Source organism: Ambystoma mexicanum, chromosome 6q (assembly GCF_040938575.1).
Source record: "Ambystoma mexicanum isolate Mex_15411 chromosome 6q, UKY_AmexF1_1, whole genome shotgun sequence".
Taxonomy (NCBI): Eukaryota; Metazoa; Chordata; class Amphibia; order Caudata; family Ambystomatidae; genus Ambystoma; species Ambystoma mexicanum.
The window spans coordinates 1,277,246,844-1,277,261,250 of NC_090937.1; the positions used below are offsets into that span (position 1 = coordinate 1,277,246,844).

Here is a 14,407-nt window from a genome sequence, read left to right on the forward strand (position 1 = left end):
AGGCTTCTCTTGAGTTGTCTTACTGCCTCGGCTTGTTCTGGACCCCATTCCCACTTGACCCCCCCCTTCAGGAGATGAATCAGGGGTCTGGTGATCTCTGCGTAGCCCTCAATGAACTTTCTGCTGTAATTAGTCAGTCCAAGGAGGCTCCTTAGTTCCCGCAGAGTTGTGGGGTCTTTCAATTTTTGGAGGGCTTCCACTTTCTTTTCCTGGGGACAGAGACCCTGAGGAGTAATCTCATGCCCCAAGAAATTAACACGGGTTCTACACCACTGTGCTTTCTGAAAGGAAAGTTTTGCTCCGGCGGCCGTCAACTGCGTCAGAACATAACGGATCTCCGCTATGTGTTCCTCCACAGATGAACTTTTGATGAGGACATCATCTACATAAGCCAGGTTACCCCTCGCACCCAGGTCGGGCATGGCCTTATGTAGGAAAATATTGAACTCATTACCGGAGTTGAGGTATCCGAAAGGAGTCCGGGTCCATGTGTACTGCTGGCCCCCAAAGGTAAAAGCCAGTTTGTATTGGTCCTCCCTACTGACAGGCACGGTCCAGTATCCATTGGTCAGGTCTATTGCAGTGAATACCTGTGACCCCTGGATCTGGGCCAGCCCTTGGTCAATGTCGGGCAGAGGCCATCGGGAAGTATGGACCCGTTTGTTGAGCTCCCTAAGGTCAGCACAGAGTCTCCACTGGCCGTTTGGCTTCAATATTCCCAGCACCGGGTTATTGAAGGTGCTGTGGACTGGACGGATTATTCCCCTGGACTCAAGGTTCTTAATTATTTCAGTAAGGGACTCCATTGATGCGAGAGGCAAGCGATATTGCTTCACAAACACAGGAGTCATGCCAGGGTCCATGGGGATTGTGGTTGTGTGGATGTCGGTGCGACCACAGTCATATGAGTCTACCGCAAAGAGATCTTGGAAATCCAAGAAAACTTGTTTCAACTTTTGCTTTTGTTCCAGAGTCACACAGACATCAGCTAGGTTGACTCACTCGTCCACCATCTGCCTGAAGCCTGGAAAGACTTCTGGTTTGGCTATTTCAGCGGCCTCCTCCAGCTGGGTGGAGAAGTCCCTGGTCAGAGTGCTGATTTGGACTGGAGGCTTCAGGCGGGAAAGGCAGCCCTCATGGACCTGGAAAATCACCTCATCCCTCCTGAAGTCACAAGTCACATCTTCCTTACCATAGGGGCAGGAAGTGTACACTAGGAAGTTCCCCCCATGCCGGGTAAAAATCCTGTCTGGTGTTGTATGGTCCTCACTGTCAATGCAGTCCTTGGGGATTGGTCCTAACAGTTCATTTCCAAGATCAATGGAGAAATGTCGGTCATCAACCGCCATTCCAATAATGGTGCCTGCGGCTAGAGTAATACTCTTCAAGTCGCTGTTATCCACCTCTATTGGAATGGTGTCATGTTCTATGTTGACTAATGGTGTTGGGTTTACCCCCAACCCTTGCTGTTGGAGAGAAGCGTTTAGATGTATGTAAGCATCGGGTTTTGGAAATATTGTCCTCTTTTAACTTTCACTTCCAGGGAGAATTGTCGGGTCCTTTCTGGGATGGTGACTTCCTCTTTGATCTGAATTTCAACTGCATAAGGTAGCAATTGATCTGACCTAAATGCTTTTTTTCTGGATCATCAAAGCCCATGGGATTATCCACTACTCGGGACCAAGCTTTGAAGTTTATTAGGTCCAAACTAATGGCAAAGCGATTGAGAATGTCACTGCCTAAGTAAAAGGTGGCAGGGACGTGTCGCACGATCCAACAATTATGGACTATGCTCTTGTTGCCAATGGAGATTTTGAGCATACACCTGCTTGGCAGGAGATGTTTGGAATTAGGCGCTTCCAGGTCCATTTCCCATTTGTCTATCAGTTTGAATGTGGGAATGGCTGGATCTTTTGGGAGTTGGCGGAACATGGCTTCGCTGATGAAGCTCTTACCATTGTTCACGCACACTCGAGTCCTTCCCATCATTTAACTGAACAGGGATGAACAACTGCTCTCCAATTTGCTGAATATCAGCCAGGCTCTGAGCTGATTTCACATCTTTCTGGACTATAGGAGTGGGAGTTTCTGATTGTGGATTAGTATAGAATCTCAGAGTGTTTCCTTCCAGCGTGGAGTACCACTTTAGACTGGAAGGAAGGTTGATTTTCAGAAATAGAGAGGACCCCCCATCACCAGTCTGTTGTCCTACTGCTATTACTGTCACGTCTGGAATTTGGCTATTCTGGAAGTGAAATTCTACTTGGTCAGATTTTTGTTCAACCATGTGGCAGGTGCCGTTTAAACTAACATGGTTGACACTCTGTTTTAATTTTATTGGTCGGCTAGTCTGGGTCCAGAGGGCCTTGTTTACACAATCTATTAGGGGTGACAACCTTCTCAGGAGGTCATTCCCCAGTAAACAAGGGGTGCCCTCTGGAGTCACAACTATGACCGGGTGTTTCAACTTGTGTCGCCCGATCTTAATGTCCAAGTCTGCAGTCCCCTCAACGGGAATTTCCTTCCCGTCAAAGTTCTGCAGTTGTCCAGGAAGAGAGGTGAGAGGAATTTGGTAATTCTCTCCCCTTCCTGCATTCAGTTCGTCAAAGGCCCTTCTTGACAGAAGGGTAGCTTGAGATCCAGTGTCCACCAGTGCCAAAATTGTACCCTGCCCCTGTACTTGTACCGGGGCATAGTATCTTCCCTCCTTCTCCTCAAGGGGGCACAGATAATGCACATTTTTGGACAACTGGTGGGCTAATTTTCTGGTTTTGGACATCGCTAGCGAAGAGATTTGGGCAGAATTCTGTGGAGAGCCTTGGGAATCTGAAAGAAAAAGTTGGCAACTGGAGATCAGAGCCATTGTGGGTTCCCCTGGTTCCGGTTCTGGGCCGCCCCCCCCCTTTTTGGAGGCAGTCACCAGGATGGGTTTGAACCGGGGGATTTTCTTGCTGTTGGTTCTGGGATGAGATGGTGGGCGGCGGTAGCTCAGTCTCCACATCTCCCCAGTCTGGATTTGCATCCCTAGGGACCCATTTTTCTTTGGGAGGAGTTCCCCCCTCTCTGAAGGAGAAGATCCTTTTCCCAGGATCCTCTGAGGATCCCTCTCCCTCAAATTGGAAGATCTGTACCTCCTCATCAAACTGAGTCTGTTTGGGTCTTTTGTTTCTCCTACCCCCCCTCTGCTCCTTAGGAGGCAGACTTTCAGGGGCAAGAGATTTTGTTTCCGGTTCCTGGGTTTCCAGGGGCTGTTTACAAGTGAGGAAGGAAGCTTCCTCCAAGGCTTTACACCCCCCTTCCCTTTGTGCCTCCTTCCTGGGAACCGGTGAGTTATCGGGGTGCTGCCCCCGTCATTGTTCTGGAGCACCAGGTCCAGAGTTGGGTGCGTTCTGCGCCGGCACGCCCATCTGAGGGTTCTGCTGAGCCCTCAGTATGTGACCCAGATCCCGCGCCATGTTTTGAACCTGGCGCTCTAACTGGGAAACCCGCTCAGGCTGATACGGGGCCCTGTTTTCTCCCCTGGGCTGATCCTGGGAAGGGTAGCTGTCCCTTCTCTGGTAATACCCCGGATTGGGAAGATTTGGGTACCCCTCAACCCTTGGCCTCCCCTCTCCCGGATTAGCTTGTCTGGGCTCAGGGAATTGGGGAAAGACGGATGGATGATTTTGGGGTTGGAAATTGGGTGGATACCTGGGGAAAAAGTTCTGCCCAGGATTTGGAGAATTTCTGCCCTTCTGTGGGAAGTTGGGAGGGAAGTTCCCTGGGTTAGGTGCTTGGCTGGATCCCCCCCCTTGGGCTGGAGGAGTCCACACATAACCCAGGATGGGTCGATTTCCCTTGTAACGGGGACTTACATAATCAGGAGAGCGAGGGACCCCATTTGTGGGGCTGCCTCCCTGGCTCCCTGTCTGTGACTGGCCCGAGGACCTTCTGGGCCTAGCATTATTAGGTGCAGGTAGGTTTTTAGGCCCCCCATCTCCAAATCCAAAACGGGGGTGACCTTTACCTCTGCCACCTTGGCAGCAGCAGGGGTGCTGTTGGCTTTGGGGTTTTTCTGGGCATTACTTTTGCTATCTACCGGTTTCTGCACCTCATAGATCCGGGTAGCCTGTTCAATGACCCAGTCTAAAGATCTTTTCTCGTGAAAATCCCTCACGAGCTGGGTCATTATGTATTTGGGCAAGGCATGAAAAAATGTATAAATGAATTCTCTACTGTCTGTGCGCACCCTTCTGGTGGTCTGTGCAAAAGCACGTTTCAGTTCTTGCACAAATTCTTGTGGGGCCTGATCCTCCCCACATTGCAAATTGTAGGCTGCCTTGCGAGCCTCTTGAGGATTTCTGTGAACAGAAAAGTGTTTCAAGATGGCCGCCTTATAGGTGGACCATCTTAAATGATTTTGGTCCTCCAGCCCCGCAAAGAAACTGGAGTATTCCGGGGAGAAGGTCCACTTTACATATTGAATACAGCTTTGGCTGTCCTTCAAATGGAAAGTCTCCATCATTTGCTCAAACAACTCTAAGTGCTCCCAAACAGAATACTTAGCGTTCTTATGGTAAGGCGTGATGACGCTCCTGATCGCCTTAATCTGCTTTAAGGGGTCCTTAAGCAAGGCCCTTTTTGCCTTATTGGCCTTTTTGGTTCGGGTAACCCTTGTCCATTCATCCTCTGACTCAGAGGCACTGCTCCCAGAGGTTCTTGTCTGCTCTTCCAGGTTTTCCCGGATTCTGCGAGCCTGGGAATGGCTGGCCGAATGTGGGGACCTGGTCTCCTGTGTCCTGCGCAGTTCAGAGGAGTCTTCAGATTCTTCCTTGCTGCCAGGATTTGATGGGTACCCCCCCCCCCCACTGACCTAACTGGGCAGAGGTTTTCAGGATGCCCTTAATGGGCCTACTCTCCTGGGGTTCCCCATTAAATTGCACTGTGCTGGGGTGCCCATACCCGGATGCCCGCCCCTCCATACCTGGGTGGTACTGGCCTATGAGCCCCATACTTTTGTCTGGATAGTAGTCTGCCATCCCTGTGGCCCGGTGCTCATGTGCGCCAGGGGACATGGGGGTGGCAGAGTCCAGGGACTGAGAGGTATGAGGGCCTCTGGTACTAGGGCTCCTGAGGTTATGCTCCGGAGTTTCCCTTTCCCAGCGAACCTCATCTCTATCCGCCCCTGCTCCCTGTTGCAATGCAAGAGCCTGCATTTGTGCCTTCAGTTCCTCAGTTAAGGCCTTACTAGACTCTATCAGTCTCTCCTGCATCGCTACCTGTTGTTGGAGCCTATCATTGTGTTGACAGAGGGCCTCATTTTCCCTCTGTGCTTCCTGGTTGGTCCTGGAGCACTGGGCCAGTCTTTGCTGCAGGAGGGTTACCTCCTGAGCTGTGTCCCTATTGGCCTGCTCCTTTCTTGCTAGAGCATCCTCCACCCTCCTGGTGTGCTCTAACAAGTTCTGGTGTTCTTTTTGGAGGTCACCCAGTCCCTGGTGGGCCAGGTGATTTTCTTCCATTTTTCTTTTTAAATGGCAGACTTCCTGGCCTAAGGCGTCTCTTTCCTGACTAAGAGCCTGCATTTGTGCCACCAGGTCGTCCCTCTGCCTTTGAAAGGCACCAGCTTTCTGGCGTTCTTCATCAAACTCTGCCTGGGTATCCAGGTCTTTCGAAATCAGCTTGTTGCTCTCTACCTTCACTCTATCTAGATGACTTTGCAGGGTGGCTACCTGCTCCGTGCATGCCCTGTTAAAGTCTAATTGTTGCTCCAGCTTTTTCTGGCTCTGCAGTAAGGAGTCCAAACTGTCTCGGTGCTCCTTCTGCAGGGCCAGAAATCTAGTATCCTGGTCAGCCTTTTCCTGTTGCAGTATATCCATGTCCTCTTTTATTTTAATGATATACTGCCTACTGTCATTTTCTGACTCCTGGCTCCTGAGCAGCCTCTGCTCAGAAGAGTCCAGATCAGATTGGGCCTTCTGTAATGCCATCTGTTGCCTATTTGCCAGATTTTGGCTTTCAGCACATCTATCCTGCATGTCTCCCATATATAGGTACAGGTATGCTGCTATCCTGGCAATCTTATTGTGTTCCTCTTTGGCTTTAGGAGCCATATATAGTTCACTCAGGGCCACATGTAAGGGACCCTGATCTCTATATATATCTGACCCTGTTTCAGTGACCTGTTGTGTGATGGCCTGCAACCACGCATCCTGGCCCTGTTCGGTCCATTCACCTCTCACAAATAGCTTATGCAAGAGGTGCTCTCTGGCTATTTTCATGTCTACTAAGGTCGTCATTCTAGAGATTGGTCTCTGTCCTGACTTACAGAAGTTTGTATTTTATTTTTGCAGAACAGAACTTTTCTTGGAGTGTCCCTTTTGAGGAATGCTTCACAGCGTAATGCAGCGTGGTGATCCGACTGGATGTATGCATCCCGTCAGTTAGCACACTGTATTAAGCTGCACAAGTGGTATTCTAACCCAGAATCCCGGCTACGAGCCCCCAATTTGTAAGAGGATTCAATTCAGCACTACAGCCAAGTCAACGCCTAGTCTAGAATACTGAATGAAAACCCTTATTGATATATCTTTATGTCCAGTTCATGCGTTCTGGATGACTACCCCTATATAACACCCCTCTCTTGGAATCCTCCTGACACCACTGAGCCAAGAAGTAGTTCTGTTTTGCAAGTTAAAAGGTTTAATTGATAATTTAAACAATATATATATATATATGTATATCACGCTTTATAATAAATTAATAATTGAATATCACACTTAATCTGATATGATAAAGATTAACAACGGAGAATCTGGCACTAGCACACTTCTTTATAATCAATGATGAGTGGTTATAGGATGGATAAGATAGCAACAATACTTTTATGGTTTCCAATGGATGCAATGTGGAATGAAATGCAGTACAGAAAATAACTTGATAGGATTGCAGCAAAGACAATGTAATCACTTTCTTGGACAATTCACCCCCCCCCCCCTTTTATGCAAAGCAAGGAAATGGAAGGAAGGCACACAGTTCTCAGAAATGCAATTCAAATGTAATTCAGTTCACCCAGCAACTTAGACTACAGAAGTTGAAAACACAGGCAAAATGCTTTGATATGTGCTGGCAATGGAGTGAAAATATGTTAAAATGCTTTTAATTCCCTCTAGAGGTTCAGGGTGAGTGGTATCTAGTTAATATTAGTCCAGGCTCACACTATCAATGATTCAGGGATAATTAGCAGGTTAAACGAATTTCTGGCAAATGGAAGGCAAGCAGCAGCAGATTTTTACACGTGAAGAAATTTGCAAATCGCGGCAAAATTCGCGAATGCGCCGGACGCGATTACAGAGGAACTACAAGGACTATCACTATCGGTTTGGGGTCCTAAGAAAGCCTAGGATCTCAGCTTCCAGATGAAAGTTACTGCAAGTCTCTAGCACAAACGGTTATGGAGATATGAGCGATTAAATAAAGGTCGTTTTTCAGATTGAAATTTTAAAGTTCAAAAAGACAAGTGCAGCTTGCAACTAGAAAATGACAGGTGACAGCTTTACAAATGACAGGTGACAGTTAGGAGGCAGTTCTACTTAGATTAAAATAGCTTGGATTATATTATTTTAACTAGGAGATTGGTTCTGCACAGTTTTGCTAGGTACTCACACTATATTCTTGAATGAAATGGGCCTCGCCATGGATCTGGTCAGGTTTTGGACTGGACTCTGGTCTCTGCACTTCACAGTGATCTGGGTCAGCTCTCTCTGGTTCTGCTAACAGGTCAGCTCTACTCTGCTGGTCTGGTCTGGGTCTCTGAAGGTTGATGGAGGTAAAGTATGGATTTTCCCGGCAGAGCTTCCAGCTGCAAATGGATTTGAAGGTCCCTATCTGTCCTGTCTCTCTGCTTTTATGTGTTTTGAAAATGGGTGTGTGTGAGCAGCATCACTAGCCAGCCCCTCTCCACTTATCATTGGCCAAGCTTTCATTTCTCCCCTGATTGGGGGAGCTAGGTTGTGTCAGAGTGATGTCATTTTACAGCCTGCAGAAAGTCCACTCCTCCTGTCAACTTGCACACAAATCTAGATTTGAACCAAATACATATTTGCAGAGGTACATATTGTTTAAAATTACATGCACCCCTCACATATCACAGGAGGTATCCCCTGTTCAAACTCTGCTCTTCCTGGGAGCTTGCATTCAGAAATGGCAATATTTGCACTTTTTAACTGATTTGCAATACCGGACATTACCCCAAATTTACACACATGTGCGCAAGGAGTATGGACATTAGTTGATGAAGTGTCAGATTTTTCACATGCACACATTTTGAGTAATATCCTCTTTTCCGCTAAAACTCCCCTGAACATACCACCGGTTCTAAAAACCTCTTAAAATGTGGGCAGAAAAATCACAAGAATTATGGTATCATTTATAAAATTTTCACATGTCCGCTCTATGAGTTATTCATCTTTTTAGAGTTATGTTCTGGCCCCAAAGGGGTGTGGTTTTCCCCAGCACAAGGTTGAATTTCTGTTTTTTCCAGTTCTGCCAAGCCAGCTTGCTCTCACAGGCAGTGCCCCTCCTTTGTCCTTCCAGGAGGAAGCGACATTTACGACATCTGCAATAAACCATTTGCCTGGGTCAGGACAGGGCTTTGTTCAGAGCTCCTGTATTCTGTGGGGGCTCCCCTTAATTCAATTATCAGAGAGATGGCATATCCTTAGTGTGGCCAGCAAAAGGCAGATAGGCCTGGGAACACAGCTGTGACTCAAGTTTCACTCCTGATGGGGGGTAGTTGCCAGGCAAAATTGGAATCTCTTTAAGCCAGTTTTTAGCTACATGTCATTTCTGTTCCCCAGTTTTCTGCATTCAAATAAAACTAAACATTTTTACATATGCAGCTAGAATGCTGATTCTAAGTTTAAAACTATGACATTTAAACAATTGAAACCTATGTGACACACAAAAGTAGGTCACTCAGTCAATTTAAACATTTAGATTTTTTAGTGTCTTTCAGTCCAAATTTACTTAAACTGCTGAAATCCACAGCTCAGCCAGTCTTGTTATAAACCTTCAAGTCACTTCAGAATATAACTTTACATTGGATCCACCTCTTAAAATGTCTTTCTTTGGCATGTTTTGGGTTCATTTATTCAGTTTTACACAAAAAAAAGTAAAATCTGGTGTTGTTTTAAAACGCCGGCTTTTGGATAGTGGTGAGTACTGGTACTGCACCCCTTTTTGGGATTTAAGAAAATGAATTCCCAACAGTTATGGGTTTGCTTTTGGCAATCAGCATTGCCACTCCCAATGGTTTCAGACTACTGTGTGGGTAGTCCAATGGTGGTTTTAGGCAGTGTCCTTCTGTGCCCATAACATCGGCCAAAATGGGTGGCAGCCTATTCTTCATGCATTTCCCTGTGCATTTTCTGGGAAGCTCTGGCCATCATGATGTTTTCCATGTCAGTACTGCACAGTTTTGAGGTAGGGCTCGGATGCATGGGTAAATACATCCCACACTGCTAGGCCCAGCAACCTCGTAATGACCCCCTAAAACTTTATATTAATGCAAAGTTTTACATTCAGTTGTTCAAAGTCTTGCATATTCTATATAGAAAATTAGCACCTTGAAGTATATCCTGGTACTCTGCTACGCTATAGTTCAGTGGTCAGCAAACGTTGGCTCTTTACAGGTTTTGGACTACAACTGCCATCAGCCCAAGCCAACATAGTCAATGGTGAGGGATCACGGGAGTCCTAGTCCTAAAAACGTGGATAGCTGCTGGTTGCAGACCCCGCTATAGTTGTAGAATGACATAGATGTGTGAAACAAGTGCTTATTACAATCAAATAATACGTTTTTATTGTGACTGTCTTTTATATATAAAACTGTATGATGACATATGTGTACAAGTAGAACCGCCAGTTAACACTCCTTGTATTCATTAGTGCATTTGGTCAGTGGTCCCGATCTTTGGTTGTATGCTGTTTCAGGAGTCTGCAACCTTTGAATCAGCATGCGTTTTGAACCACAACTCCCATCAGCCGAAGTCAGCATTCTCAATGGCAGGGGAGAAAGGGAGTAGCAGTCCAAAACATATGAAAGGCTGCAAGGTGCAGAACCTTGCTCTAGTTCAATCCTTACATATGTCATAAATATGTTGCCAAGTTGCTTCACTTGAAGTCTGGGTTAATAAATGCTATTTTTCATAAGGTGGGATCTAGATAAATTGATTACTTATTATCTGGCACTGATTATTGTATTGAGATGCAAAATGTATTGAGGAGACAGAAGCAGTCAGTTATGTCGGTCTAAAGTCACACTCATTCGGCAAAGCCAGTAGTCACTCTGAGGGAGTGAGTGAGGGAGGTGGGTTTGTGGTTATAAGCAGTCAAAATACTATGTAAAGTAAATGAGTGATTGTAGAACAGCTGCCCTGTAGTCCCCTAGCGTGAAACAAATAGCATCACTTTTTAGTAAATAATTATTATTAGGTCCATGCCATATGCCATCTTAATGTTAGTGAGAGGTGGCATAGTTATGCCACAAGTCCAGATGCTTTATAATATCCTCAATAGATCCGCCTAATGGCAAGTCAGTTCTCTGGCCAATGTAAGTTCTGTCGACTGGAGCTTCACTTTTGCTCTAAAGAAAAGATGACCTAGTTATCCAGCACATCACTTTCTATCATTCTTTAGAGACAAATATCAGACATACTACCGTAGTAAATAACTCACTAAACATACAGCAAAATCGCTATCATGTTGATAATACACACACACACGCACACACACGCACACGAACACGCACACGCACACAAACACCCACACCACCCCCGCCCCCAAAATGAGGCGGCGTTGACTTCGTTGTAAAACCAGTTATTAGATGCGCATGTTTTCCAATATGCACTTCAGTGTTTTCAAATATGTAATGCTAACATCAGGTTGACAAACCCAAAGAGATGTATTATTTATTTATGGGGTTAAGTACATACTGCACTCCACAAAAGTCTCCTCAGCGGGCAGAGAACAAGAATGGAGAGCAGGAGAAGGTGATGTGCAGGAAGCAACACAAGTTAAAGTGACATTTGAAGGACTGCAGAGAGCAGGATGCCACTCTCTGGCGGATCTCAGAATCTCATTGGAACTAAAAAGAAAACAAAGACATTGGCAAAATGAATTGGCATCTTTTTCTAAAAAGTGATTGAGTTTTTTTCAGATTGTTTATTCCAATTTTCTGTCATTGAGTTAATGTCCTTTACCGAACACACCCATGCCAGTTTGAAACTCTCATTGATTGCTAAATGTTTCTGTGATGTCTTCCCCAAGTTACTTAGTGACAGAGTCCAACACCTATGCCTTCTTTCACCTGCCTACAATAATGCCATTGTCTTACAACTGAACATTCCTTTCTTTCTAAACAGGAAGAACGCCGTGTCATTTACGTCAGTAAAATCAGACCGGATATTAGTCGGACAGAACTTCGGGACCGCTTTGAGGTGTTTGGGGAAATTGAAGAATGCACTGTAAATCTGCGCGATGATGGGTAATTACTTACTTGATTGCTACTTGCTCTCTATATTTATTATTCTATTATAGTGCACTGTAACAACAAGATATTGAATCCACCCATCCTCTTGTGTTGCCTATCCCTTTTCTTGTGATAGGCACTGAGAAGTAGTTCACTAGTCCACGATAAAGCATTGGCAACGTCTAGCAGTGCCTCTTCATCAGTAAAGCTGTTGTTCATTGTGCAGTTGGCATGCCAAAGGAGAGTCAATTTCAAGGAGGACAGATAGAGTAGTAGGACAGATTTGCAACTGTTTCTGGGATAGCTACTTTCCTTCATGTAGTTCTCCAGCCTTCCCTGTTCTATCAGGTGGCAAGAGAGAAGCAGTCACGTGCCCCTCCTGCAGTATTATTAAGGACTTGGCAAAATGCACATCCTTTTAAAAAAAGAAAATAGGCTCATTAATGCTATTAGCATTGAAAATAACTTCTGGATTTGAAATCCCATCTTCTGCTTTACCGGCTAGCATATGTTTTATCGGCTACACCTCGTGTGCTGCTTCACTTTTTTACACAAACACAATGGCCCTCATTATGCAAGCACTGCAGTGTCAGTGAAAACGGCAGTAATGCTGCAGTCAATCTGTTACCGCTGCATTACAGCTGCATTACTGAACTGCCGCACTACAAGTTTGGTGGTTAAGGTGGAGGATAAAACTCCAGCAAAATGCTGGATGTAAGTCATCCTCCTTACCACCAAACACCAGCAAAATTGGCAGAATTACCACAGTCAGTAATTCTGCTGAAATCCCAATGGATTATGTGGCAGGTCAGAATCTTATAAGACATTTCAAGTGTGTATATAAGAAAGGAAAGGATCATGCCTATCTCTCTCTGCTTCTGTGTGTTTTTTCCTATCTAAAAAAACTAGCTACAGTGCTTGACAGTCTTCAGTGAATGTCTTAAAAAAATCTGTCCGCTGTCCAAACTAAACCTAACTGACCCTGCCACTATTCTAACAGCTAAAGACAGGAGAATGACTCCCTTCACCTGAGTTTTGTTTCTTGCAAAAGTCTGCTTAATAGCTGATTTTCAGTCTTTTGTGACTTCTTTACTCAGTTTCAACAGTTATTTTAACACTTTATTATCCTTATGATTGTTCTTAAAAGATGTTGCCTTAGACTGATATCTTCTCACTTGTTAATGGTTTTCGGTAGGTTTGTTCTTTTTTTTGTACTTTTATTATGAAGAGTTTATCTTCCCTTTTCCAAGGGTAACCTTATCGAACCTTTATGATTCTCTCTCTTGAGACTGTCTTCTCTTCTGTGTTATTCACAACCTTTGTTCATTCTATTGAATCTGTATTCGGATAAATATATATATATATATATATATATTTCAAAAAAGGTAGCATGCGCTCCTCTCCAGAAAGAACAAGGCATGATAACCTGTTCTGAAATGAGAGCTTGCAGCACACGCTTTTTGCTCACTTTACCTTTGACAGATGGGAAATATCTATTTGCATATCATTCTTTGTCCCGCCCACATGGGCAGTCCAGCACCGAAATGCTATGGCAATGCCTCTCTGAACAAGACTACCAACAGCAACCCCATACACATGTTTCAGCCTTGTTGGGCCTCATCAGTGAGGTGAAGCCGTGCCTCTCTGAGCACAGTGAGCAGAGAGTCCACGTCTGGTTGCCCCCTGGTAACTTGGGGTGACCAACCCCAAGTTCCTTGCAAATATTTCAAAAAAGTTAGCAGGCGCTCCTCTCCAGAAAGAACAAGGCATGATAACCTGTTCTGAAATGAGAGTTTTCAGCACACGCTTTTTGCTCACTGTACCTTTCACAGATGGGAAATAGCCATTTGCATATCAGTCTTTGTATCGCCCACTTGGACAGTCCAGCACCGAAATGCTATGGCAATTCCTCTCTGAACAAGGGTAACAACAGCAACTCCATACACGTGTTTCAGCCTTGTTGGGCCTCATCAGTGAGGTGAAGGTGAAATATATAGGCTAGGTGTCTGAAACCTTTGGCTTTTCAGATGCTTTGGACTACAACTACTATCAGCCCTAGCCAGCATAGACAATGGTGAGTGATCATGGGAAGGATAGCGACAGGTATCTGGAGAGATACGTGTTCCAACCCCCTTACTTAAGCAAACAGAGGAAGGCATGAACAACATATTTTAGAGCAGTGTGGTGAGCATCATCTTGAATGTTTCCTTTTCAGTCATTACTGATTGGACCTTCTTTTCGTTTTAGAAGAGATAGTGTTTCTGTGATCTCATGAAAGAGCTGTAGACAATCAAACAATTGACTTTTGAAATACCAAATGCACCTATAAAATATCCCCATTTGGATCAATCTTGTTAAAATGTAAAAGAAATGTTATTTGTCACATCCTGAAAACTGACATGAGCCTTACAGAACCAGAATTATGCATGATTGCAGAAACTTTGCACCGGTGCCAGTTGCACAGTCTTAGCAGTAGGGCAAAGGGTGCCCTATGTTTAAAAACACTGGGACATATTAGAAAACCATTGCACCCTTACAAGTGCAGTTAGGCAAATTATAAGAACTAGGAAAAAATTGCCTTAGTGCAAAAAGATAGATTTTCCATGCATTTTTGCAACAGGGCATCGCTTTAGATACTTTGTCAATGCAATGCATTCCATTCCACTTAAAATTGTTTGCGGAAGATAAAGAGAATGTAAAGTGAATGTATAATGTGGCCAGTGATTATCTGTAGATTGCAAAAACATTACCCTCTGTCCAGTACATCTGGACATGCAAAGAGAGTGGGTCGGGAGGAGGGAATGGGAATGGATACAGATAAATGGGGGGAAGCTGGGTGATGCAAATATACAGACAAGAAAAGAGTAAAGGGGACATACCTGGAACATTTGGTTAAGGGCC

At 45.0% G+C, this 14,407-nt stretch overlaps 1 protein-coding gene across 2 annotated transcripts in view; it reads left to right on the forward strand.

Annotated features, from left to right (window-relative positions):
- PPARGC1A (PPARG coactivator 1 alpha) overlaps window positions 1-14,407 on the forward strand; it is a 241,036-nt gene that overhangs the window by 210,142 nt on the left and 16,487 nt on the right. For both annotated transcript variants that reach the window (XM_069631879.1, XM_069631878.1), the window contains one exon: window positions 11,400-11,521. In XM_069631879.1, coding sequence (XP_069487980.1) covers window positions 11,400-11,521 — 122 coding nt within the window. The remainder of the gene's footprint in view (window positions 1-11,399; window positions 11,522-14,407) is intronic.